Below are 24,077 nucleotides of genomic sequence, written 5' to 3'. Positions count from 1 at the left end.
GGAAGTGGAGCAACCCGGCCCCAGCCTGCTCCACTCCGCCGGCTCCCAGCCGTGCCGCTGGTGAGTGTTGGGGGGCGGTTTCCCCTCCATTCCCCCAAGCCTGGGAGCCGTGCGAGCAAAGCTGAGCAGGCTGCTGCCGGATTGCTCCACTTCCCGCTGCCCTGTGAGTACGGGGCGGGGGCCCGACCCCTGCTGCCTTCCTGCCTGCACTGGCTGCTCATGCCTCCCAGAGCCCTTGGGCGCAGTCTCCTCCCCCCGGCGGAGGCCTGGAATGCCTCACCCCTCTGAGGCCTGGGGCTAGCCGCCCACAGGTGGGCTGCATAGGGCACCACAATCTCTAGGGACGGCCCTGCTAGCAAAGGCTGTGTGAGGTGTCTTCTGGAAGCAAGGACCTTTATAGACCATTTGAGAACCTTTTTCCTGTTTGTCTGTGTGTGCACATGTGCAAGAGCCTATGGAGAGCTGCACCCTGGAGCACTTTGTGTCTTGTCCAATGGGTAATGTGGAGAGGAGCTTCATGTGGACTAGTAGGGTCGTGGGTACCACTGGTGCTGCGCAACATTTTACCAAATGGTGACCACTAGCAGGAGCCTTCCACATACAAACTTTAATCTAAAGCATTATTTTAATTACAGTCTGTGTTCATATATTGCAAAACCTAAAAATAAAATTCAAGTTTTTATGAACTTTCAAGACATTGAGCAAAATGAGTGTGTTTCCTCTTACTATTAATCTTCCACCTTTTTTTGGAACTTGATTGTAGAGAGTGGATATGTCATCATTGGCTCTTACAAGTTAATGATGTCCTACTATTCTTCACCTGGAGGTTGACAGGCCACAGATTTTTTTTTTCCCCACCTGTTTTTCTGTCCCTGGAGGAGTAATCAAAAAAGAATCTCTCACTCGTATCTGTGTTTCTGTCCTTGAACATGGAATGTTAACTGACAGGTTTCTTTTTAAGTCCTTCCCAGGCAAGTGGTGGAAATGAGTATCACAAAAGTGTTGGATAATCACATTATTTTCCTGAATTCTTTTTCTTACATTCACTCTAGACTTAGACAACACTGTGGTGGAACATGATGTTAATAATTAAAATGTGATATTTAAGATTACATAATCTTAAAATGGCAAACTGTTTCATGTACTATAATACAATTTTTCAGACTTTTCTTTAGGTGGATCACTGAATATATTCTGAACAGGTACTTTGAGACATCCCAAATGAAGAATTCAAACCCTTAATATATCTCACCCTAAATTTGAAGTTGATAGTCTTTCTCTTGGTATAACCAGTAATATTATTACAATAGGCCTCTATAGCCTACAGCATACTCCTTTTCAGTTTGCATTATATTTAACATTCATTTATCGGAGCCAAAATTCTCCTCTGAGCTACACAGTAGTAGTACCTCACTTGTACAGGTTCCCATTGACTTCAGCAGGAGAGCAGATTGTTGAAGTGAAGTACTTCTTTGAGGAGCTGGGTGGAGTTTTTGCTCTGTAATTTAAAGTATGTAGACTGAGTGCTGGTTAACTTTTTTTTTAGTGGTGGAAGAGAAGAATGAATGGAGACTTAAAAGATTATTTGCAATAAAGCAAGTAAGTTGCAAAGCTTGTTAGAAGGACTTCTTAATGGAATGCACAAAAAGTGGCTTCTGTTACAGAGTGGTGGTTGCTACTTGTACATCTCAATTTCTGTCCTTCAGTGGCTTTGTATAGATTTCATTCTGTTCACATTTTGATTTATCTTTATTGCTGCTTATTGTTCTTTTTACATATCTAAAATAGGACTTCAAGCCTAGGATAGGATAATTTAATTTTAAAAAGATATAAAGAAAGATCACACACATAATACTAATGTTTTCATGCCTATACTTGCAATCTTAGGTTTATATAAGTTTTGTCTTGGTGTCTGATCTATATGTTATGCTGGCATCCAGTAATGTAGAAGTATATATTGTAATAGCAGTATATATGCTCATCACGAATAGTCCCTCAGACTCAGTTTTCTGTCTCACAGGGCCAAATCCTAGTTTTTGTGTAGATAAAACTTGTGCTGATCAGGATTTGTCAGAAACAGTGGCTAATCAAATGATCCCAGTGTCCTTTGAATCATTGTTTTAATTTTCCTTGTATAAGGTAAGGAAGGGTGTATATACTTGTTCTATGCCACAGTTTTAAAGAAGGCAATATAATCTGGTGGATGATATATCAAATTTGACTTTGTCTGTAAATTAGTTTAAATGTTCTCCTTTCCCCTCCAAGGTTCATACTGACGGGAAGAAAACTTGTTCAGTGCCAGCCATTAAGTCTACTTATTACTGTATTGAGGGACAGTAACTAGTCATGTGCCAATCCACAAGATTGCACTGTTTACTTAGATTGATTATTTAATTCCCTCCTATGTATTAAGAATTAAAATAATAAATGCATATCTACTAGTATTTTATTATAAACACTTCATAGTGTTGAATCTCATTTGTAATAGTTAGGAATGGGGAAGTACAAGACTTGACAAATCTGCTGGCTTGTGGTGAGTAGAAAGCTTTCCTGGATGAGTGCAGAAAATGATGACAATTGAAAGTTTCATTTAAAAAAACTAGGGCTGTTGATTAATCTCCATTAACTCACACAACTCAAAAAATGAACTGCGATTAAAAAAATTAATCACAATTAATTGCACTGTTAAACAATAGAATGCCAATTGAAATTTATTAAATATTTTTGGATGTTTTTCTACATTTTCAAATATATTGATTTCTGTTACAACACAGAATACAAAGGGTACAGTGTTCACTTTATATTATTATTTTTTATTTGAAATATTTGCACTGTAGAAGTTATACACAAAAGAAATAGTATTTTTCAATTCACCTCATACAAGTACTGTAGTATAATCTCTTTATCATGAAAGTGTAACTTACAAATGTAGATTTTTTTTTGTTACATAACTGCACCAAAAACAAAACAATGTAAAACTTTAGAATCTACAAGTCTACTCGGTCCTACTTCTTGTTCAGCCAGTTGCTAAGACAAACAAGTTTGTTTACATTTACGGGATATACTGCTGACTGCTTCTTATTTACAGTGTCACCTGAAAGTGAGAACAGGTGTTCGCATGGTACTTTTGTACCCAGCATTGCAAGCTTTTTATGTGCTAGATACGCTAAACATTCATGTGCCCCTTCATGCTTTGGCCACCATTCCAGAGGACATGCTTCCATGCTGATGATGCTCGTTAAAAAAATAATGCATTAATTAAATTTGTGACTGAACGCCTTGCGGGAGAATTGTATGTCTCCTGTTCCGTTTTACCTGCATTCTGCCATGTATTTCATGTTATAGCAGTCTCAGATGATGACCCAGCACATGTTCGTTTTAAGAACACTTTCACAGCAGATGTGACAAAATGCAAAGAAGGTACCAGTGTGAGATTTCTAAGGATAGATACAGCACGTGACCCAAAGTTTAAGAATCTGAAGTGCCTTCAAAAATCTGAGAGGGACGAGGTGTAGAGACTGCTTTCAAATGTCCTAAAAGAGCAACAAACACACTGATGCAGAAACTACAGAACGCGAACCACCAAGAAAGAAAATCAACCTTCTACTGATGGCATCTGATTCAGATGATGAAAATGAACATGCGTTGGTCCGCTCTGCTTTGGATCGGTATCAAGCAGAACCCGTCATCAGCATGGATGCATATATTCTGGGATGGTGGTTGAAGCATGAATAGACATATGAATCTTTAGAGCATCTGGTACGTAAATATCTTGCGATGCCGGTTACAACGGTGCCATGTGAACACCTGTTCTCACTTTCAGGTGACATTGTAAACCAGACATGGGCAGCATTATCTCCTGAAAATTGTAACCAAACTTGTTTGTCTGAGCGATTGGCTGAAGTAGAACTGAGTGGACTTGTAGGTTCTAAAGTTTTACATTCTTTTATTTTTGAATGCAGTTATTTTTTGTACATAATTCTACATTTGTAAGTTCATTTCCATTATAAAGAGATTGCACTGCAGTACTTGTATTAGATGAATTGAAATATACTATTTCTTTTGTTTTTTACAGTGCAAATATTTGTAATAAAAATAAATATAAAGTGAACACTGTACACTTTGTATTCTGTGTTGTAATTGAAATTAATATATTTGAAAATGTAGAAAACATCCAAAATATTTAAATAAATGGTATTCTCTTATTAACAGTGCAATTAATCGCGATTAATTTTTTTAATCGTACGATTAATCGCGATTAATTTTTTAAATTGCTTGACAGCCCTAAAAACCCAAGCCAAATCTACTCACAGTATGATTGCTAAGTTTTTTCTAAATGGAAGCAGAATGTAAAGGATGTAGTGTTATCTTAGTGCTCCAGTACTTTGGCTATTGCTTAGAGCTTCACATGGCTATACAGTATAAATGTTTAATCCTTTTAAAAATCCTGCTAAACTCTTGGAAAATATTTTGCGGCAGAATCCACAGGTTAATTTAGATACTGTGTAAAATGTTTCATTAGTATTAAATTTGTTGCCTTCCAGTTTTAATCAAGGGTTCCCTTGTTGTAGTGTAACAACTTGTTGTTTTTTTAAAACTGGAACTTGAAGTTTTAGATTTTCAGTGGTTTATACTGCTTTCCCCAAATCTGAATGTTCTAGCATATTTTAAAAAGGAAAATACTTTTGGGATTCGTGCCTTGTTTTCCTCTTAAAAACAACCAAAACCAAATCTTCTTTTTATACTTTTTCTGCTTCATTATTTGCATTAGAAGTTCAAGTCTTGGTTGCACTGTTTTTCCTAGAACTATCTTTAGGTTGCTGGAGACTAGTAGGTTTATGACATCACACATACCACATACCCAATAAGCAAAACCTGACTATTTGAGAGAGAAAGAGACTTACAGTGCCCATTTAAAGCATCTGATTTTTCCTTCTGATTTAACTCAGATGTCTAAACTGTTGGGAGGAATTTTTTTGTTGGATTCATCAGTCTGCTGCTTAAATTAAGGGTTAAGAGAGCTCCTATTCTATCTACTCCAGTTATATGTACCTCAGAGGAGCCGTGAAAGCAGAAGCTAGCATATCAGTCTTTCCCTATTGGTGGTCTTTACTCAGGATGGCCCCATCAACTTTAAATGAGACCAGTATTAGTAAAGTCAAATCTGTTGTCCCTGCTATGTTTTACAGGTGGCATCAGTAGCCCAATAGAAAAAATATTAATTTTAACAAGCCTTCCACCACTAGTAGATGGGATTGTTACAGATATTTAGTGCAGATTTGTGGTTTTAGATTTAATTTTTTCCCAATTTCTAATGACATGCAATGTTACAATTTCTGTTGAGACCAGATTATGCAGCAGAGTCTTTTTTCGTTTTCTCACTAAAACTGACCTATCCTCATGCAGTGGAAAGAGCGTTAGTGCCCTCCATCCGTTCTTTCTCAGCAATGATTGATATAGTAATTCAGGCATCATCCATAATCAGGATTCAGGCAACTGCTGTCAAATAATACACAGCTTAATTAATAGCTCTAAAGCAGCTCTGTTGGTTGTTTGATTTCAGTTAATGTTTTCTTCCCCTTCTACAGATGCTCTGGCTAAAATTGTTCTCATCATGTGAATTTCCCTGACACTGGTAGCAGTACTAGGCTCATGAAGCATAGGCTGCTGACAGGTAGTAGTTCTTTCTTATTCTGAACTCTTTCCTATATAAAACCTTCTACCTGCTTTCACAGATGTCTTGCGCACAGTAGAAGTTATCTCCACCTTTCTTAAGTTGGGATGTAAATAACGTTTAAAAAAAGTAAACGTTTAAACTATTAATTTTTACTGGTTAAACATTTAACCGTTAGGCTTCACTGCCAGCCCTGCGTGCCCGGGGCTCTGCTGCCACCCCGTGCAGACCCCAGGGCGTGGGGCTGGCAGCCGGGACCCCAGGGGTGGGGCTGGGAGAGGAGTCCTGCAGCGGAGTTTAAATGTTAACTAGAATACTTTACCGATAAGACTGATGCTTATTGGTTAATCTGTTAACCAATTAACATCCCTAATCTGAAGTACATACGGCCACTTTGTGACTCTTGGTGTTACAGTAGTTGAAGCAATGTGTCTCTGTTGATATAAACTGGTTAAAGGCTTGATAGCAAAAGGAAAAGCATGATATCAAGAGTTAAATGAGAAAAGTATTTCATAGTCTGCCCTCTAATACAACCCTATGTTCTCAAAAGTCTGTGTGTTGTATGTGGCAAAATCAATTTTTGGTCAGCTCTAATTTTAATAGTAATCAAAACTCTTTTTCTGGTCTGCATACTTCTACCACAATGGTCCTGATCAGTGAATTATCAGCAAAGTATAAGGTACTCACTGTCACCCTAGCTTCCTAATGCTATTTCGTACCGCCATCGAGTTAGAGTGGGGCCACTGCTTTTCATTTGGGGAAAGCTGGTCACTGTAAAGCAGGCATAGTGAACGTTATGTCTGGTCTGTAATGCTGCTGCTCATTCCAAGTCTGCTTTTGGAGGAATGTCTGGTTTACCATGTCCCAGGATTTGGCTGCTCACTGCCTTTCCAGCTGTCATCAGCTGGGTGACAGTTTATTGCCATGTAATCTCATTTAAAATTCAAAGCTGTTGTAAAAAGTTGCCGCTGCTGGCAAGTCGGAGTCAACTATGAGGATACTGAATGAAGGAAGGTGAATTTTGGGATACCTTGCACTAAAGTTCCAGAATGCATCCCTCCTTGGAGGCCTCCATTTTGGAATGTATCTGAGCACATGAGCTCTGAGTAATATGCTGAGTGCTCTGGAGAGGTGCTTGAAGAGTCCCAGAATACATTAAGAAAAGCCCATTAATAAGTCATATTGCTGTGGGGATGAGGGATGAGCTGAACCATTGTAAGGATAAGAAAGCCAGTCAAAATTTCATGCAGCCTTTGCCTTTACAATAGCTTTGGTTAACGTAGATGCATCATCGAAGACTGTACACTGCAAAAACTACCCTGGTAGAAGTCATGTTGTGACGTGATTTGCTGTTGGCTTTATGGTAAAAACCACATTATTAAAGTGTTACAGTCCTGCTTTTTATAGTGCTGCACTGAATAGAGCTGATTAAAGCTCTTGGATGGAGGAGCAAGAGAAAAAGCCAGATCATCTCATTTTCTAATGTAAGAAAATTTGAAAACGGGGTGGGGTGGAAGCAGAGAAGCTATTATTTTGGCATGAAAATTCTTGTAGTTGGCACCAGTTTTCCAGGGGATGTTCATTGGATCTTTCCATCTAGATTGTGAAAAAACACCCCTCTGAATGACAGAAGTTTTAACAATGAAAAGTGCCAGTGTGGACAGCACTTTGGCTATCGCCTCCTGGTGATAAAGAGCTGCTACAGAGCCCACCTTACAATGGCATGGCTGCAGTGGCACAGCTGCGCTGTTGTAAGGTGGGCAGTGTGGACATACCTGAGATGCAAAACCTCCAGCAAATCAGACAGCTCTGTTAACATATTTTCCCCTCTCTACCTCATTCTGAATAAATTGCGGTGGCTGTCTGCTTCTAAGCAATGTCCTGTGAACTCCGGGGCAAGCTGAATCTAAATTCTGCTGCAAGATCTGCAGGACCAGTGTGGGGGACACAGACTGGAAATTAGATGACAACTTTAATAAAATTTTAAAATGCAAGTTTTTAAATACAGTCCGTATAAGAGCTCCTGTTATTTAGTGTATTAAATTCAGTTTGTTTTACACTGTTTGCACATCTTCCATTTTCACTATGCCAAAGCTTTTTTTATTAACACATAGCTGCATTGTAGGAGTTGTTTGGTGAAGCTGGATGTGTTGGCACCTGTAGGCATCAGAGGCAGTTTGGGATTGTGGGATAAGCATATTTGCTGGCTGTTTCTGCTAAAATAATTATCAGTGAATTGGGTTAGCCATATTGGAATTGTCATCTTCAGGTTTCAAAATAAACACCCCATAGAAGTTAATATGGGCTAATTCACACATCTTTTATCTGTTTTAGGTTCCCTGCTGACTCATGAAGACAACACTGCATTGATTTATCTTGATTCATGTTTTCTGTATATTTTGATCACAACCATAAATGGCTAAAAAATCATAAAATGAAAGTTGGAACTCTGGCAATAAGTCTATGCTAAGGGGTGGGTGGATTCCATAGCAAATTCTTCAGATGCAGAATATGCAAGGCCCTGCTTGTAGGTCCCGGTCACAGAGTTGCCACTGGACCAGGGACTATGGGAGCCTTCAGCTTGTCATCTTAGACTTCCATTTCAAACGTTTCATTAGGTATCCCCATGGCTCTGGTACAAAGTAATCATTACACTCTTGTTACTGAAGGGTGAACTAGGAGGCTGAAGAGAAGTAAAAGAGGAAAATAAGAGTTTTGAGGGTTGAAAGCAAGATGGCATTAGTGAAAAATACATTGAATTGAACTGCGAGCTCCTGGGGACAGAATTTTTTTCTAACTATGTAATGTGCAATAAGATGCTGATTGTGACGGGAGCCTCTGGGTGTTACTTCAATACAAATAATTTAACCAAAGTGGTAAGCATTTATAGGAAACTTAGTCTGAGGGGAATGCACACACACAGGGTTGTGGATCTATTAAGATGTTCACGTAGCAAACCTTGCATATATGTCTGAACTTATTGTAACCTTTACACTTTTCCCTATTCCCACCCTTTTTTGTTGCTTGCATTTGTCATGTCTATAAACATTGTAAGCTCTTCAAGGCAGGTATCGCCTCTTTTATATAAGGCTAACGATTTTTGCAGTCTTTCTTGGTACTTGAGTAATTTTGTCTTTGTTTTAAACTTCAGATTTGGCTTGTATCTGCCGTAATCCATAGTGAAGACAATCATTTTAGCTTTGAGTGTGATAATTTGGTTAAGAAATAAAGAAGTTAAAAACCTTTTGAAGTGATTATGCAAATGTTCTGTTTACTTCATTTTCTTTAGTACATAATTTTAACTTTTAGCAACTTTTAATAAATTTAGCTTTTAACTTTAACGTTTTACAAAGCTATTCAAATGCATTACTGGCATTCATTTGTCTGGAATCAAGAACAGTGAAATAAAAGCTGTTGTTAGTCATTGGTCAGACTTTTACTTGAATGTCTCTGTGATCTTAAATTATCTGTTGTGTCTAGGGTTTACAGTGCAGGTGAATGTGTTGATTCATGGTTTAATCTGTTGAGACAGTCAACACCTCAATTGGATCCATGACCTTTCTTAAAATGATACTGCTTTGTACATTCTAAGAAACTGATTTGTAATATAATGTGTATTATCCTTGCTTTAATGACATGATTCTTTGAATGCAACTTCTGCTAGAGTACACATTTCAAATGTGTGTTTCAGTATAATTTTTTCTTACATAAATAAGGTCATTCAGTGTTCACAATTCTTTGATGTGCCGTTAAGATTGAGAATTTATTTGCCAAAAAAATCAAAAGTTGGGGTTTCCACAGCATCATTAATTTGGCTCTGTTTCATTCCCTGAGTACCAAGGGTTACATTTAACATCGTAATTCTAATGCAAAATATTTGTGCAATACAGTAAAACCTCAGAGTTATGAACACCTTGGGAATGTAAGTTGTTCGTAACTCTGAAATGTTGTAACTCTGAACAAAATGTTATGATTTTTGTTTCAAAAGTTTCCAATTGAACATTCACTTAGTACAGCTTTGAAAATTTACTATGCAGAAGAAAAATGCTGCTTGTAACCATCTTAATTTAAATGAAACAAACACAGTAACAGTTTCCTTATCTTTTTAAACTTTCCCCATTTTTTTAGTAATTTATGTTTAGTATTATGTTTAGTAATTTATGTAGCTCACGAAAGCTTATGCTCTAATAAATTGGTTAGTCTCTAAGGTGCCACAAGTACTCCTTTTCTTTTTATGTTTAACACAGTACTGTACTGTATTTGTTTTTGTTTTGCTTTGTTTTTTTGGCGTGTGTCTCTGCTGTTGCCTGATTGCATACTTGCAGTACCAAATGAGGAGTGTGGTTGACTGGTCAGTTTGTAACTCTTAGGTTCTACTGTGTACTATGTTACTATCTGTGGGAGGACCATAATTTTTGAATTTCCTGACTCTTTTGCACTGACATTTCTAATTTGGTTGTTGCACCTTCTTTGGACAGCACTGTTCCATTCGGACACCAGTGTTTCTCCACTGTCAAGCAGTAGCAGATGACTGGTGTCTTGAAAGTTGGCTTTCCAATGCAGGAGAAATCAGTGATGCAGAGTCTGAGTATATTCTAAGTATAACACATGCACTAGTCCTGTAATAGTGATAGGCAACAGCATGTAGTGCAATCCCTTTTTTCAGGAATCTCTACCCAGCACCAGTGCCCAGTTCGTCCCCAGAGAGCAGCTCTGTCTCAAGAAATGAATAATTGGATACCAAGGCAGAGAAAAACTCTACTGCTATTCACACAGCTCCCTTTCCAAGGGCCTCTGCACAGAACCTTGCGTAATCAAGACTAACACTGCATGTCTTTTCAAGTCTGAACATTTTCTTACATACTAAGAAAAATAATTTGGATACTGTAATAGCACACCTGGTGATGCTTATTATAATGTAACACCTAGTGCAAATTCTTTTTGTATACGGTTACTCATCATGCAAAAACAGAGGAATTGGTGTTTTGCAGTGAGCAACAATGACTCAAACTGCACAGAATCTTAAAATTGTGGTTAATTGCAAGGAAAATTTGAAAATTGATACAAATAGCTCATGCTTTTTTAAGTAACATGCAAAAGATTTTCCAGCTATTACCACAAGTAAAGTGAGGTTCCAGTGGAAATGAAAGAGTATATGTGGTGTTTATGGCATGAACTCTTGATCTGTTTCCAAAGCAGTCCTCCCTCCACTAGAAAATAAAATCGGATCATATATTGGATCAGTTTGGAAATAATCAATGAAGAATCCATTAAGAGGAGTTAATTTTTTTCAGTGTTCACATTCCAGGCTATTATGAAGGCACCTAAGAGCTTGATTGATGCAATTTTGATTGCAGTTCTTCTCAGTCAGGAGCTACTGTTTTCTGTTGAGAGAAGGTTTAATACATGACCTTACAATTACCAAAACTACCACATACCACAACTTTAACTTTGGCTAGCTATGGCAGCTTTCCATCCCTCACTTTAACTGTCCTTCTGCACACAAATCTTTACTGGTTCAGCCAACTACCCACAACTATTAGTATTAGAGGAGAAAATAATCTGGTAAATCTACATGTGCAGGAGGGACAGAGGTTAAGGTTGCAGTATGAGATCTGCAGTATGCCATTGCTGTAATGTTAAGGTGCAATCTTTTGAGTGAGGGAGTAGAGAATATGTGAAAAGCCCAGCTCTGTTCCCAACAGCTACTGAGAAGAAGGAAGTTGCTGAGCTTTCTACCAGGGTTCTGTCCCTGGACCCTGCTTGGGGGCTCCATCTCTCCAGAGCCTCGGGAAGGAATAATAGCTGTCAGTTAAAGAAACTTCTTTATTTCTAACTGATGGAAGCAGGAAGCAACACACTATTTTGTGTTGCCTTTTATCCCAGATCTTCCCCAACCTTCTATAGGTCTTGTCTTGACTTGTGATAAACTCATTATACTTTTTGTCTGTGTAAATCTGAAACAGAACTCAAAACTGGGATCAGAAGAGCTTTTAAGTGACCGCTTTAGTTTCTGATACAGACATTAGCAGCATAGTGGTTTGGTTTGGTCTCTTCACTTACTTTTTCGTAATGCATTTTAATCTGTTAATTTTCTTTTGCTTGTTACCTGGTTAAGAAATTTTCAGAATGGAAGGAATTTTTAAAGTAAATAATTCAGTTTCCAGGTATAATCTGAGGAAAAAACCCTGCTTGCATTTGGTCAGTTTCATGCCCTTCTGTTAACTGTTTTTAAAACATGATATTTTTCAAGTTAATTCACAGTGTAGATAAGAGACTCTGTATATTTTTCCCCTTGGATATGCCTGGGCTCAAAGAATAAGGAGATTGTAAAAAAAAAATGTAGAGGGCACAAACCTATATTTTTCCTTTGAGAGGCACCTTTAAAAGCTGCATCTATACTGTATGTTGAACCATATTTGAACTTGGTTTAAATACAGCTCCAGATAACCTGGTTCCAAAAATTGGCCCCCAACCCTGAAGATTTACTGAGTGCTTCCCCTGTGAGGCTTTTGACTTTGAGTGTTGATGGTACTCAACAGATTCCAGTGTTTGGCCAACTGATATAAACAGGGAAAAAATGAAACCATTTTCAAAAAAGCATATTGTAGCCTAAGTCCTAGCTTGTTCTCAAGACTACGTTACTGCTTAGTCTTGAATGGTTTTCAAAATCACTGTTAGCTAAATTATGTTCTGTCCACATTGGGAGCAAAACCATGCTGTGTGAAATAGTTTTTAAAATTAGTTTTTACTAGCACTAAATCTTTAATGGTGGTTGTGCTTGGAAGAGTGTGGCAGGGATTGTTTGGAGTGCTAGTGACAAGTGGAATGAAGGAGGGAGAAAGAGTGACAAGAAAAGATAGTTTTCAAAGAGTGGGTGAAAGGAGAAAAATATAAAAGTGCATGTGTAACCTTTCTGGATAGTCAAGAGTGTCTGCTTTAACACTGCTGCTTCACCATTATTGGTTGATTAATTACTTGTAATCCTCCTGGTAGAAGTGAGGCTTTTGGTTGTGTCTAGTAATAGCTGTTTCCAGTATTTTCTTAAGATATGTAACTTAAGTCGACATACCTTAGATTGACTTACAGTGGTGTCTACACCACGCTATGTTGACGGGAAACGCTCCCCCATCAACATACCTTCCACCTCTCTGGGAGGCAGAGTACTGAAGTCAACAGGAGAGCGCTCTCCCATTGACCTATCGCGTCTTCACCAGACCAGCTAAATCGATGCCCACTGCATCAATTACAGCAGCACCAATTTAGCCTGTAGGGAAGACAAGCCCTGGCTGTCATGCTGGCTGCATGCCACTATTTAAGTTGTTTAGAGGTCTAAACAAATCCTCGAAGAAATTGTCAGCTTGAAATCTAGTCAGTTTGAAAAATGATTGTAAAATAGTTTCAGGTGCTACATCTGTCCCTGAGTTTCCCTGCCAATATTTGTCACAGAAACAGGGGATACTGATTTTCTGTACAATACATTGCAAGTGAAATTGACTTAAGACAAAGTTCTGTCAAATGCATGTAGTAAACTAACTGAAAAAATATACGTTTCTTTACTCTTTTTGTTATAATAGTATATTATGTGTTATTTGTAACAATAGTAAGTAAACATTTTTCAGATGGAAGTAAAATTTTTAAAAAGTTAATTGTGTTTCTCTAATAAAGAACATTGTGTTATAATATGGTAAATATCAGTTTCCCAAGAGTAATTTTACACCAAGAGGGAGTACTCTGATGTAAATATATTAAAACATATTTTCTTAATGTTGCCAATAATATCTCTGATTGAAATAATTTCTTATAACCCACAAGGGCTAGTAAAGTTGCAAATGCTCAGCACCTGTAAGGGTGCTCAGTAACGTGTGGCATTGGGCCCTAAAATGAAAACTATTAAATGAAATGGTATGAGTACTGATTCTATAGGGCTGTTTACTGAACTCTGAACTAACTTCAGATACTGTACTTCTTCTTAATATATGTCTGGAATTTTCTCACTTTAGACAGCCTGGTATCTGCTTCACAGGTTTCTAGCTCACAGTTTGCTATAGTCAGAATCACAGAATCTCAGGGTTGGAAGGGACCTCAGGAGGTCATCTAGTCCAACCCCCTGCTCAAAGCAGGACCCATCCCCTCATCCCTAAACGGCCCCCTCAAGGATTGAACTCACCACCCTGGGTTTAGCAGGCCAATGCTCAAACCACTGAGCTATCCCTCAATTAGGGATCGTTAACAAGCAGACTTATCATAGCTATTGGCCACCTTCTTGGAATTATATTTAATCGGTAATACTTGGTAGCTGAGGCCTTTGGTCACATTCATTTTTGTTCATATTGTTTTCTCTAGCACTCATAGTTCTAATTATTCATTTTGAAATCTAAACAGTAGATAATTAACAAAGTAAACTAATTGAATGTATACATCACCCTCTTGTGAGATTGTCAGTGATAGTTGTGGCTCTGGGCACATTATGTGTGTGTCTTCTGTTCACCGAACAAGAACAAGCTTGTTGCGCAAATGATGAAGTAATTATAGTTTTGGAGGCTAAAAACGTTCCTGACATGACCTTAAGCAATATGAGCCATGCTGCTTTTATAACTTTTGTTTGCTTGTTTATTTTTTATACTCTTGAAACACAAACCTTTGATTTTATTTATAATAGTTTTAAATCTCATGGCAATATTTTAAGATTACTTACTGTACTTGGTTATATTTTAAACTGTGATAAATTATTTCATTATTTCAATATTTCCTTGTCTTTTTGTAGGACCCCAGCTGAATGCACAGCTAGAAGGTTGGCTTTCTCAAGTACAATCTACAAAAAGACCTGCTAGAGCCATTATTGCACCGTAAGTTTCATATCTGTATTTTAACATTTGAGATATTAAGTCCTTTCTTCAGATCTTTCTTAAAGTGTTGTTTTCTGCCTAAGTAGTATGCTGACTGGGCTCCAATTATATTGGGATTCTCAAACTGGGTATCGTGACCCCTCAGTGGGTTGCAAGATGGTTACATGGGAGTTGTGAGCTGTCAGCTCCATGGGGCTGACAGCCCTTTGCCCCCATTAAATTAAATTCCCCCCCGTTTTTATTTTATAAAGTGATCTCACTCAGAGGCTTGCTGTGTGAAATGGATCACCAATACAAAAATTTTGAAAACCACTGAAAATACTCTGAATATCATGAAAACTGAGGCATAAAACCTGTGCACAGTATATGTGATTGATTATTAGTTTCTGTGGACAGATGAGATAATAAAAGCATTCCTTTTCCCAGAAAAAGGTTTGATCCTACAAGCCAGTTCAGAGGTGATGTAGTAGAGTGATAGTATAAAGATTACAAACTCATCAGAAGAAGGGACTGTGATTCTTTCTTTGTCTGTATAGAACCAAGCACATAATTGGTACTATATTAATAATAATAATGGCTACCTAGATTCTGTAAACATCTTATGCTAATATGCATTTTGACTTGTGGATCAGTTCAGGTTTATCCTTTTTTGCTTCTATTTTTTTTCACTTTATAAGAATTTCAGTTTTAAATGTTTTTTAAATAATATTTGATTTGGGTTCTAGAAATATCTTTGTATGACTCTGCTTGGTGTGTCTGCATCTGAAAAATGCCTTCAGAATGATGAAGTAGAATTTGTACCAGACTTTCAAAAAAGTTACTCTTTGGGCTGTGAACAAGCTAGATACAGTTAAGCCCAAATGATAATTCTCTTCAAACATTTGAAATAGCAGGAAAAAGTGGCTTATTAATATTCCTCCTCATCCAAAAGAGCAGTGACACTGACTAATTCTAGACTTCTAGGTAATGCATGTTGTTGTCTTTTCAGTGATCAAAGAGGACCATGAACTAAATACCCCTGTACTTTTATTTAAATGTAATGCTTGGTGTATATTTATAACAATATCACAGAAGTTACAGTAAGAAACTGGACCCAAATCCTGCTAACATTATGGAAGACAGTGTGGTCAAGTGGACAAGTACTGGACTGAGAGTCAGGAAACCTGAGTTCTATTTCCAGCTCTGCTACTCGTTCTTTTTGTGACCTTGAGCAAATCATTCATTCATCAGTGTCTCTGCTTTCTTCCCTGTAAAATGAGACAGTGATGCCTACTTTCCTTGATAAAAATGGTTTGAGATCATTGAATGGAATAAGTAGTGTAGAGAGAAATTACAGACGAGGTAGTCAGATTTTTAAGGTCAGAAGGGATCATTGTGATCTACTCTGGTCTATGTAACAGGCCATCAGATTTCACCCAGTTGTCCTGCATTGAGCCCAACAATTTGAACTGCAGCGTATCTTTTACAAAGATAACCCCTCTTGATTTAAAGGATTTCCAACTCACTGTGTAATCTTGTTTCAATGTGTAATTGCTTTCATTGGTAATTTCTTATTTCCAGTTGGAAGGTTTCTGTCTTCAACTTCTAGCCATTGGATTTTGTTATGCCTTTGCTGAATTAAAGACCCCTGTACTGTGTCAGATATCTTCTCTCTGCATAGATGCTTATTGACCACTTCTGTTGTAAGATTGATCTCCTCAAGTTTCTTGTTGAAAGGTGTGTTTTACAGACCACAAATCATTCCTGTAGTTCTTTTCTGAACCCTATCCAATTTTTCAACATTCTTTTCAAAGTGTGGACACTAGATCTAGACATAGGATTAAAAACAAATAGTCTAAATGACTGGAAACCTTTTGGTATATGATGGGTCCGGAAAACCAGGAAAGGGAAGGAGCATCTCTTCAGCCAGTGATGGCCACAGAGTGTGATAGGAAATGACAGGGTTCAACCCCACTCCTCTCATTTAATTTCCCAATAGTTGTAACCTTTACTGTGCTAGATTCCATGCATTTACCCCACATCCATTTGTTCTCTGGCAGATGTATTCCTTTCATTGCCAAGGTAGATCCCCTCTCTTCCTTTCCTACCTGCTTTCCATCACATATAGTAGCCCTTTAGTGCTAGAATATAGGTATTGCTTTCACCTTCTTCTTATTCATTACTCAGTGTTGCCACAAAGTTCTAATGATGTACAGCTGTATGGTGTGCAGCATATTGACAAACATGGAGAGCTAGGTGACCATGGATTTGTTATAGTATCTTAGATAAGTAATACATGTTAGTTAGTGCCAAGGGCTGCCTTTAGCAATGAGAGGTACAATGCCTATAAATAGGAGTAAATACAATATGTACAATATATCTGGGATGTCAGGTGCCGGTTAACCTTCAGTTTTGTGTTTTTATTTAGGTTTTTTGTCTTACAAAGATTTCCATTTCTTTTGCCATTTTCAAATAAGCTGTCAGTTTTGTTACTACTTTAAGTAGCCTTTCATAAGGAAAACAGTGGAACTTCTTCAAAAATAAATTATTAGAACATATTGTAACCAGCACATCCCACAGATACCTAATATTGCCTTTTAAAAGTGTCAGCCCTGGTTAATACTTGACAACTCTTATTTCACAAGTTGCTGTTTTGATCATTCTCTTAACAAGTTTTCTTTTTAGATTGCTAATATTAATATTCTGCTTGTTCTCAGTCTTAAACCTAAAAGTTAATTTTAAAAAATGTGTTTTGTAGCCATGCTGGATATACTTACTGTGGGTCATGTGCAGCCCATGCTTACAAACAAGTGGATCCAACTGTTACGTAAGTAGCACTAAAATATCTCCATTATATATATATAGATAGATAGATAGATATAAATATATATATATAGTGTGTATATAAAATGTGTATGTATATTTATATGCAAATTTTTTTTACAGTGGACGTTCTTTAACAGCATAGATTAAGCTGACTGGAGCTCTTCTGATTAAGTTCTGAAATGTTGACTTTTCCGTTGTGATTGATAGTACATTTTATAAAAAATTGTCATATTTCCTGGCTAAACTCTGCCATCTGGAAAGGTGTCAAAAACATATTTTCATTACTTTATGTCTTAGACCTTAGCATACTCCCTAACCTTTATTTTTCCCTCCTATAACCATAATGCATAGTTTAAAAATAAAAATATCAAATATTTAGTGTAATCCTGTTGGAGATGAAAATTTGTATTAGATTTTTTTCTGAACATTTGGGGAGAGGAAACTTATTTAAACTTGAAACTTTCTGGGTCTTGCCTCTTAAATTGAATGTACTCTTTCTGTCTGTATTTTGTAGTAATAACATTAGTTTGATATTTATTGTTTGTTGTTTATGATACCTCTCAGTTTCAAAGAGAGTCTGAGCTGTTTCTTTGGTTACAGTTACTTTTTTAAAGAACATGAAAGTAAGATCTAAATCCTGCAATAAACTCTGTTGATTCAGGGGTCTACCCCTATAGAGCTCATTTTGGGATTAGGGTCTATGTGTAGCAAGATTCTGTTAGCTCCAAATGGGCCCGATTCAATGGCATGCTTTGATTAGTACCTTACTTTTACATATTTCACATGCAGTCCTACTGATTTCAGTGGAAGTAAGGTGCTATTCTATGTGAGTAAAGATGGCAGAACTTGGCACAATATTTTTAAAGTACTGTGACTGTCTCTCCCGGTTTTATTACAGTGTAACTCCATTGAAACTGGACTTGACATAAAACTGGAGTAATTCAGTGGTAGCTCTTTATGTGAACTTGATCCAGCTCCCTTTCATAGTCAGTTGATGCACTCTCACTGGCCTCACTGGCAGTTAGACCTGTATGGTCATAGATTTTTAGGATCATTACAGTCTTCTAGTCCAGCAGTGCTCAAACTGTGGGTCGGGACCCCATTTTAATGGGGTCACCAGGGCTGGCGTTAGACTTACTGGGGCTGAGCCCCACTGCCTGGGGCTGAAGTCAAAGCCTGAGGGCTTCAGCCCTGGGCGGTGGGGCTCAGGTTACAGGCTCCTCCCTTCCCCCTCCCCCCGGCCTTGGGATGAAGCCCTTGGGCTTTGACTTTGACCCACTGGCCCGGGGCAGTGGGGCTTTGGCCTTCCCCACTCCTGAGGTCATGTAGTAATTTTTGTTGTCAGAATGGGGTCGCGGTGCAAAGAAGTTTGAGAATCCCTGTTCTAGTCTGATCTCCTGCATACCACAGGACATAGAATTTCACCAAGTAAATCCTGAATCAAGTCCATAACTTCTGGTTGAGATAGAAAATATCCTTTAGGAAGACATCCAGTCTTAAGTTCTCTGGTGTTCTATAAGTATAATTACACAAAAAAACTACATTAAAAGAACATTAAAAGGTGCAAAGTCAAGAACTCAGAAGGTAGAAGATGCCAGAATTAAGGTTGCCTGTACAACACAATTAGTGATCACCTCTGAAAGTTTGGTTAAGTGACATTGAACCTCTGTGGCAGAGGCAGGAATAGAATCCAGTTCTCCAGGACAGCATTTGGCTGCCTTAACAATGAGGCAGTCCTTTCCGTTCCTGCAATCAGTGGCCTCATTCACGACACACCTTCCAAAGCTGGCAGCTCTTTCACAGAGCCACAAGCACGGGCGTGTAACTGGTATGGTTCACAAACTCCCCTGCCCCTTTTGTGGCAAGAGGGAGACCCTGGTACACATTAGTGTCAGGTTGCAGCCCCTCTTCTAGCTCCTCCAGAATCTCTTATTGAGATGTACTTCTCCCCGCACCTCCCGATTTTGGCACACCCCATCTGTGACCCCACTATGTCATGAGACCTACTTGTGAACCTCCTCCTGGCGCTGGCCAAGATGACCATCCATCATGTGAGGAAGAGGAAGCTGGCTGGGTGAGGGGGTGCTCTGCAACTGTGGGGCCTACTTTTGTTTTCTTGTCCAATCACACCTCCAGGCAGAGTTCCTCTGGGTGACATCCACTCACTCCGGAGATGTTTTTGAAGAGTGATGGGTGCTGTCGGGCATTTTCTGCTCAGTGTCCCCTTCTTGTTCCCTGATTTTTACCCTATGACCTTCACTTACCTCTCTGTTTTTTCATTTGTTGTCCCCCGTATTCAGTTGTGGCCCAGGTCCACTGGTCCCTCCCCCCTGGCTAAGGACCTAGGTCTGGCATTTTCCCCAGACCTACAATAGGTACACACCTTCCAACTCCTGCAACAAATGATGCAGGAGTCCTACAGACAACAGCTTCCTTCACTATAGAATCGTGACTCGTCCCCAAAACAGGTCCAGCTTGTGCATAGAATGAGGTCCTGTGGAAAAAAATGGTATATGATCACTGAATTCAGTGGGAGCTATTAATTGTTTCAAATGTACTTGTTCTGAAAATGCACAGGCACAAAACTGGGCTGCAGTTGCCTGCCGAACCACAGGGCCAGTTACTCTAGTTTAAAAAATTAAAATCTGCATGTATTTTGCTAGTTGCAGCATATTTCAGAACTTCCTGCCATGTATTAACAATCAATTCTCATTTGAAGTATCTTCAGTGTTTGATTCAAACATGCATTTTGAAGCTAAATAATGATACTTTAAGATAATTAGTGTTAGAAATAATAAACCAGTTTCTTTTTTGTTTCCTCAGTGGTTTATCAGAAAAAAAGCAAACCATGTCCAAAAGTAGTAAAGTTATTCTGATTCTTTCTGATATATTTTGAGCAAAATGAGAACAATTTTTTTAAAGGAAAACAATTGATAACACTATACAGGTATGTTTTCTGCATTGACATTTCTAGAACAAGTTCTACTTCCCAGATTTAATGGCATTGCATTACTGGATTTTTTTCTACGTCACTTATTGTTTACCACATAGCTTGTTTAAAACGTTCAGGAGCACCTCATTCTGCCTCAGTTGAGGAACTGTATTTTCTGGATAGATTTCAAAGTGGATTGATGCAGCACTTCAGCATTTTTTCCTTTGCTTTGCTCCACCACTGCTTGCACAAAAAACAAAGCAAAACAAAATTGGTGGTATCTAACTGCTGAAGCACTATCATAGATTTCCCATGCAAAGGCAAGACTGCTTCTGAAAATTTCTCTGGCAGCAAAGACTGACCTTTAATCAGGACCAGAGACCTGGTGAAATGACTACGTCTTGCCCACAACAAGACAAAGCCTGCAGTGCCAGTAGTATGCTAATGACATGCAGGTCTATGTAGCTTTTTCATGTAACTGACTCACAGATAACAGAGTGCTTGAAGGAGACTAGAGCATTGGAGAAAAAAAAGCAACTGGCTTAAATTGTGTGTAATAATGTGAATCAGAAAAGGCTTTGAGTAATTGATAAGAAACATACCACCCAACCCTCAGCTACTTAAGATGGTGTGCAGCATGGGAGTTGTGTTGGACTCATTACTAATCCCGGAGAATCAAATATCATCTATCAGTAAAGGCCTGCACTATGCTAGAGATATTTTCTAACCAGCTCAGTTAAACTAGTTTTCATCATCTAAAGGAGGCTTTAAAACTGGCTTGTGCTGTAGGGCAGACCCTGTTTTAGGTCATTTAAGGTGGCCTTAACCAATTTTTACTGAACCGGCTTCAAGATCACCTCTCAGACACTCAGCACTTTGCAGCATCAGAGTGTAAGGGACCAAGAATTGAATCATGCTCTTGCCCCTGGCAAAGTAGAGCACTACCATTAGCCACCAGTCTAACCCCCCAAAATTAGTTCAGTTTATCATTTTCTTTTTCAACTTTTTTTTTCTAACACAGGGTTTTGTAGGAGTACAGTTGTTCTGATTTTGGTTTTTGTATTAATTATCCTAGCCGGAAAATTTTCATTCTTGGGCCTTCCCATCATGTGCCCCTTTCCCGATGTGCACTTTCCAGTGTGGAGCTATATAGAACACCTCTGTATGATCTTCGAATTGATCAAAAGAGTATGTATATAGTAAGCTTGCATTTTTCAGATTTCTGTATTTTTTAAATTATTCGTATTACTGCAACACCTACGAGCCCTAGGTTTTGGGTGGTTGGGGTGGGGCGGGTATTTAGAAGAATAAGTCCATAAATTACCAGTGCAAGATAATACATGTAACTTCATAAACAGGTAGAGAACTGTTTTTTGTCACATTCAGCAGTCTGTGTTTTGTGCAGTGGCCGATGGCTAAGGTGCTATATTAATAAACATACACATCCAGCAGCAGCTCACTTGATCACCTTTTCCTCTCAAATATAGAATCATATGGTTAGTGGAAATCTAAAAACACAAAGATTATGTGGATGAGTACACGTTTTAATATATTTTTGTACAGTTTAAATCTTTTGTACCATAATGACTGTAGAAAGCATCTCGAAGATGCTAAAGATGTCACTGCTTTACACAGCATTCTTAACTGTAAGATACAAACTTAATTAAAAATGTTGTAACTTGGGTTAAATGCAAGTTACACTTCAATTAGAAAGCTACAATGGAGAATGTTCTGTGATCATAGCCCCCAGAGGCAGGGAGTATTATTTTATTGTGTCACTTCTAACAAGATATGCTAATGTAATGTAATTTTTGGTAAAGCATTTTAATATATTTTTAAATCTTTTCAGTTTATGGAGAATTGTGGAAGACTGGAATGTTTGAGCGTATGTCTCTGCAGACAGATGAAGATGAACACAGTATTGAAATGCATTTGCCTTATACTGCTAAAGCCATGGAAAGGTAATATGGCTAAAAGCTTATTTTGCAACACCTGTAATTATACATTTGAACTGCATGTGTGTTCCAGTAGGAAGAAGTGATCCTCTTTTGGTGAGAGAATGATAATTTTTTAACATAAAAATTTAAGAATATAAATTAGAGACTTGATATTTCTTGGTAGGAAGGAAACTGGGAGCAGGGCAAGCAGCTGAGCAATCAAATCTGACCATCCTGTAGAAAGTAGTTAGTATTGTATATTGACTTGTGAATAGGGTTAATTTTGGGGAAAACTTCCTGACAGTGACATCTACAAGTCTGTAAATTGTTTTTCTACTTATTGTAAGGCCAGAAGTGAATTTTTATTTGCAAAGCTAGGTAAAATTAAATCTCCCATGCAGAGATATATATGTAAAAGACTTGACAAAATACTAATACTGTAAATGTACAATAGGGAACAGTCCTGCCCTGAAATATGTAAGAGATGACTTAAGTCTTCCATATCTCTAAATGTTATCATTCTGTGACTGTTTCACTAAACCATTTGCCCAATTTAAAAAAAAAAGTTTAAATAGTGTTTTCTGTTTTCTGTTGAGCTTCCAAAATTTGTATATACTTTTGGCAACTTAAAAATCAGTGTCAGTTGATAGCTACTTTTGTTACAGGTGATTCCTATGATTACTATAACTAAAGGAGAGTAAGGAAAACCCCACAGGGTCCAGGGGCAGTCCCATGGGGTCTGGGGCTGGCATCAGGGCAGCCAGCTGGCCACGCAGGGTCCGGGGCCCCTGCTGCCGGCCCCTACCCAGGACTCCACTCCTGGTCCCATTCTGTGGAGGGGTCTCTGGGCAGGGGGTGCTGAGCATAGGGGTCGGTGCGGAGGGGCGCTGTGGTTCTCAACCTGCGGCCCAGGTAACAAATAGATTGAGAACCACTGGTGTAGAAGGTCAGCACATAACTACGCATCACTTATGTCCTATCTTGCGGCTTAAGTACAATTTCAGTGGTGTGTATCCATTGTGCTGCTCCTCTACATAGGGGACTTTCCGTCTTTGATTTTGTCCATAGTCACTTTTTTTGCTGTTTCTGCTATAGAGTTGGTTTCTTCTGTTGGTTTTGTGGCTTTCTTACACTGCAACTAAGGAGAGAAAAAAGATTTTTGAAAATAAGAAAATGTTGCAAAATAGGAAACCATTGACAGGGGTCTTGGGGAAGGTGCAGTATATAAAGCTATTTTTAATTGTGTTTTTTAATTAGCTACATTTCAGGTAATAGTGTCCTTTTAAGGAGCAGATTTATAATTTCAGTTATCATACCTTGACAAAGAACTCTATTCTTATATTTAAAATATTAATTTTTAAATCTTTTTTCTTTTGCTTATAAGCCATAAGGATGAGTTTACCATTGTTCCAGTATTGGTTGGAGCACTGAGTGAGTCAAAAGAACAGGAATTTGGAAAACTCTTCAGCAAATACCTAGCAGATCCTAGTAATCTCTTTGTGGTTTCTTCTGACTTCTGCCATTGGGGTAAGTTGCAGGTTTTCTTTGTATTATAGCAATGTGGTAGCTACATTGTAGCTATATTTGAGCAGGCCCTTTTATTAAACATTCTTTGGTGCTTAGAACTTTATGGTAAATTTATCCTTTGAACGTAAATGTTTTTCTGCCTTCTGTAAGGCCAAAAGTGAATTTTTATTTGGAAAATTATGTTAACTCAAAGGCTGCCAAATTTAATTTATCAGTGGGATGGGAGAGGGAGGGGAGGTAGTAAAGGTATGTGTTACATGCTTCTCTGCACTATTACAGCCTGGTAACAGTGATTGTAGTCCTTTGCTCTTATGTTGTTGTTCTATTGATTTAAAAGAAATTTACAAAATTAG

General features: G+C 38.2%; 1 protein-coding gene across 2 annotated transcripts in view; it reads left to right on the top strand.

Moving 5' to 3' along the window:
• MEMO1 (mediator of cell motility 1) overlaps positions 1-24,077 on the top strand; it is a 48,256-nt gene that overhangs the window by 11,721 nt on the left and 12,458 nt on the right. Inside the window, exons 2-7 of one of the 2 annotated variants that reach the window (XM_084622676.1) lie at positions 5,589-5,674; positions 14,442-14,523; positions 17,261-17,329; positions 21,336-21,448; positions 22,110-22,221; positions 23,582-23,724. In XM_084622676.1, the coding sequence (XP_084478802.1) occupies positions 5,653-5,674; positions 14,442-14,523; positions 17,261-17,329; positions 21,336-21,448; positions 22,110-22,221; positions 23,582-23,724 (541 nt within the window). In that variant the 5' untranslated portion in view covers positions 5,589-5,652. The remainder of the gene's footprint in view (positions 1-5,588; positions 5,675-14,441; positions 14,524-17,260; positions 17,330-21,335; positions 21,449-22,109; positions 22,222-23,581; positions 23,725-24,077) is intronic. The other variant, XM_084622677.1, reaches the window with a different exon arrangement.

Source organism: Lepidochelys olivacea, assembly GCF_965140295.1.
Source record: "Lepidochelys olivacea isolate rLepOli2 genome assembly, chromosome: 3".
Lineage (NCBI taxonomy): Eukaryota > Metazoa > Chordata > Testudines > Cheloniidae > Lepidochelys > Lepidochelys olivacea.
The sequence above is the reverse complement of the archived record's forward strand: the minus strand, read 5'-3'. Positions and strand labels throughout refer to the sequence as shown.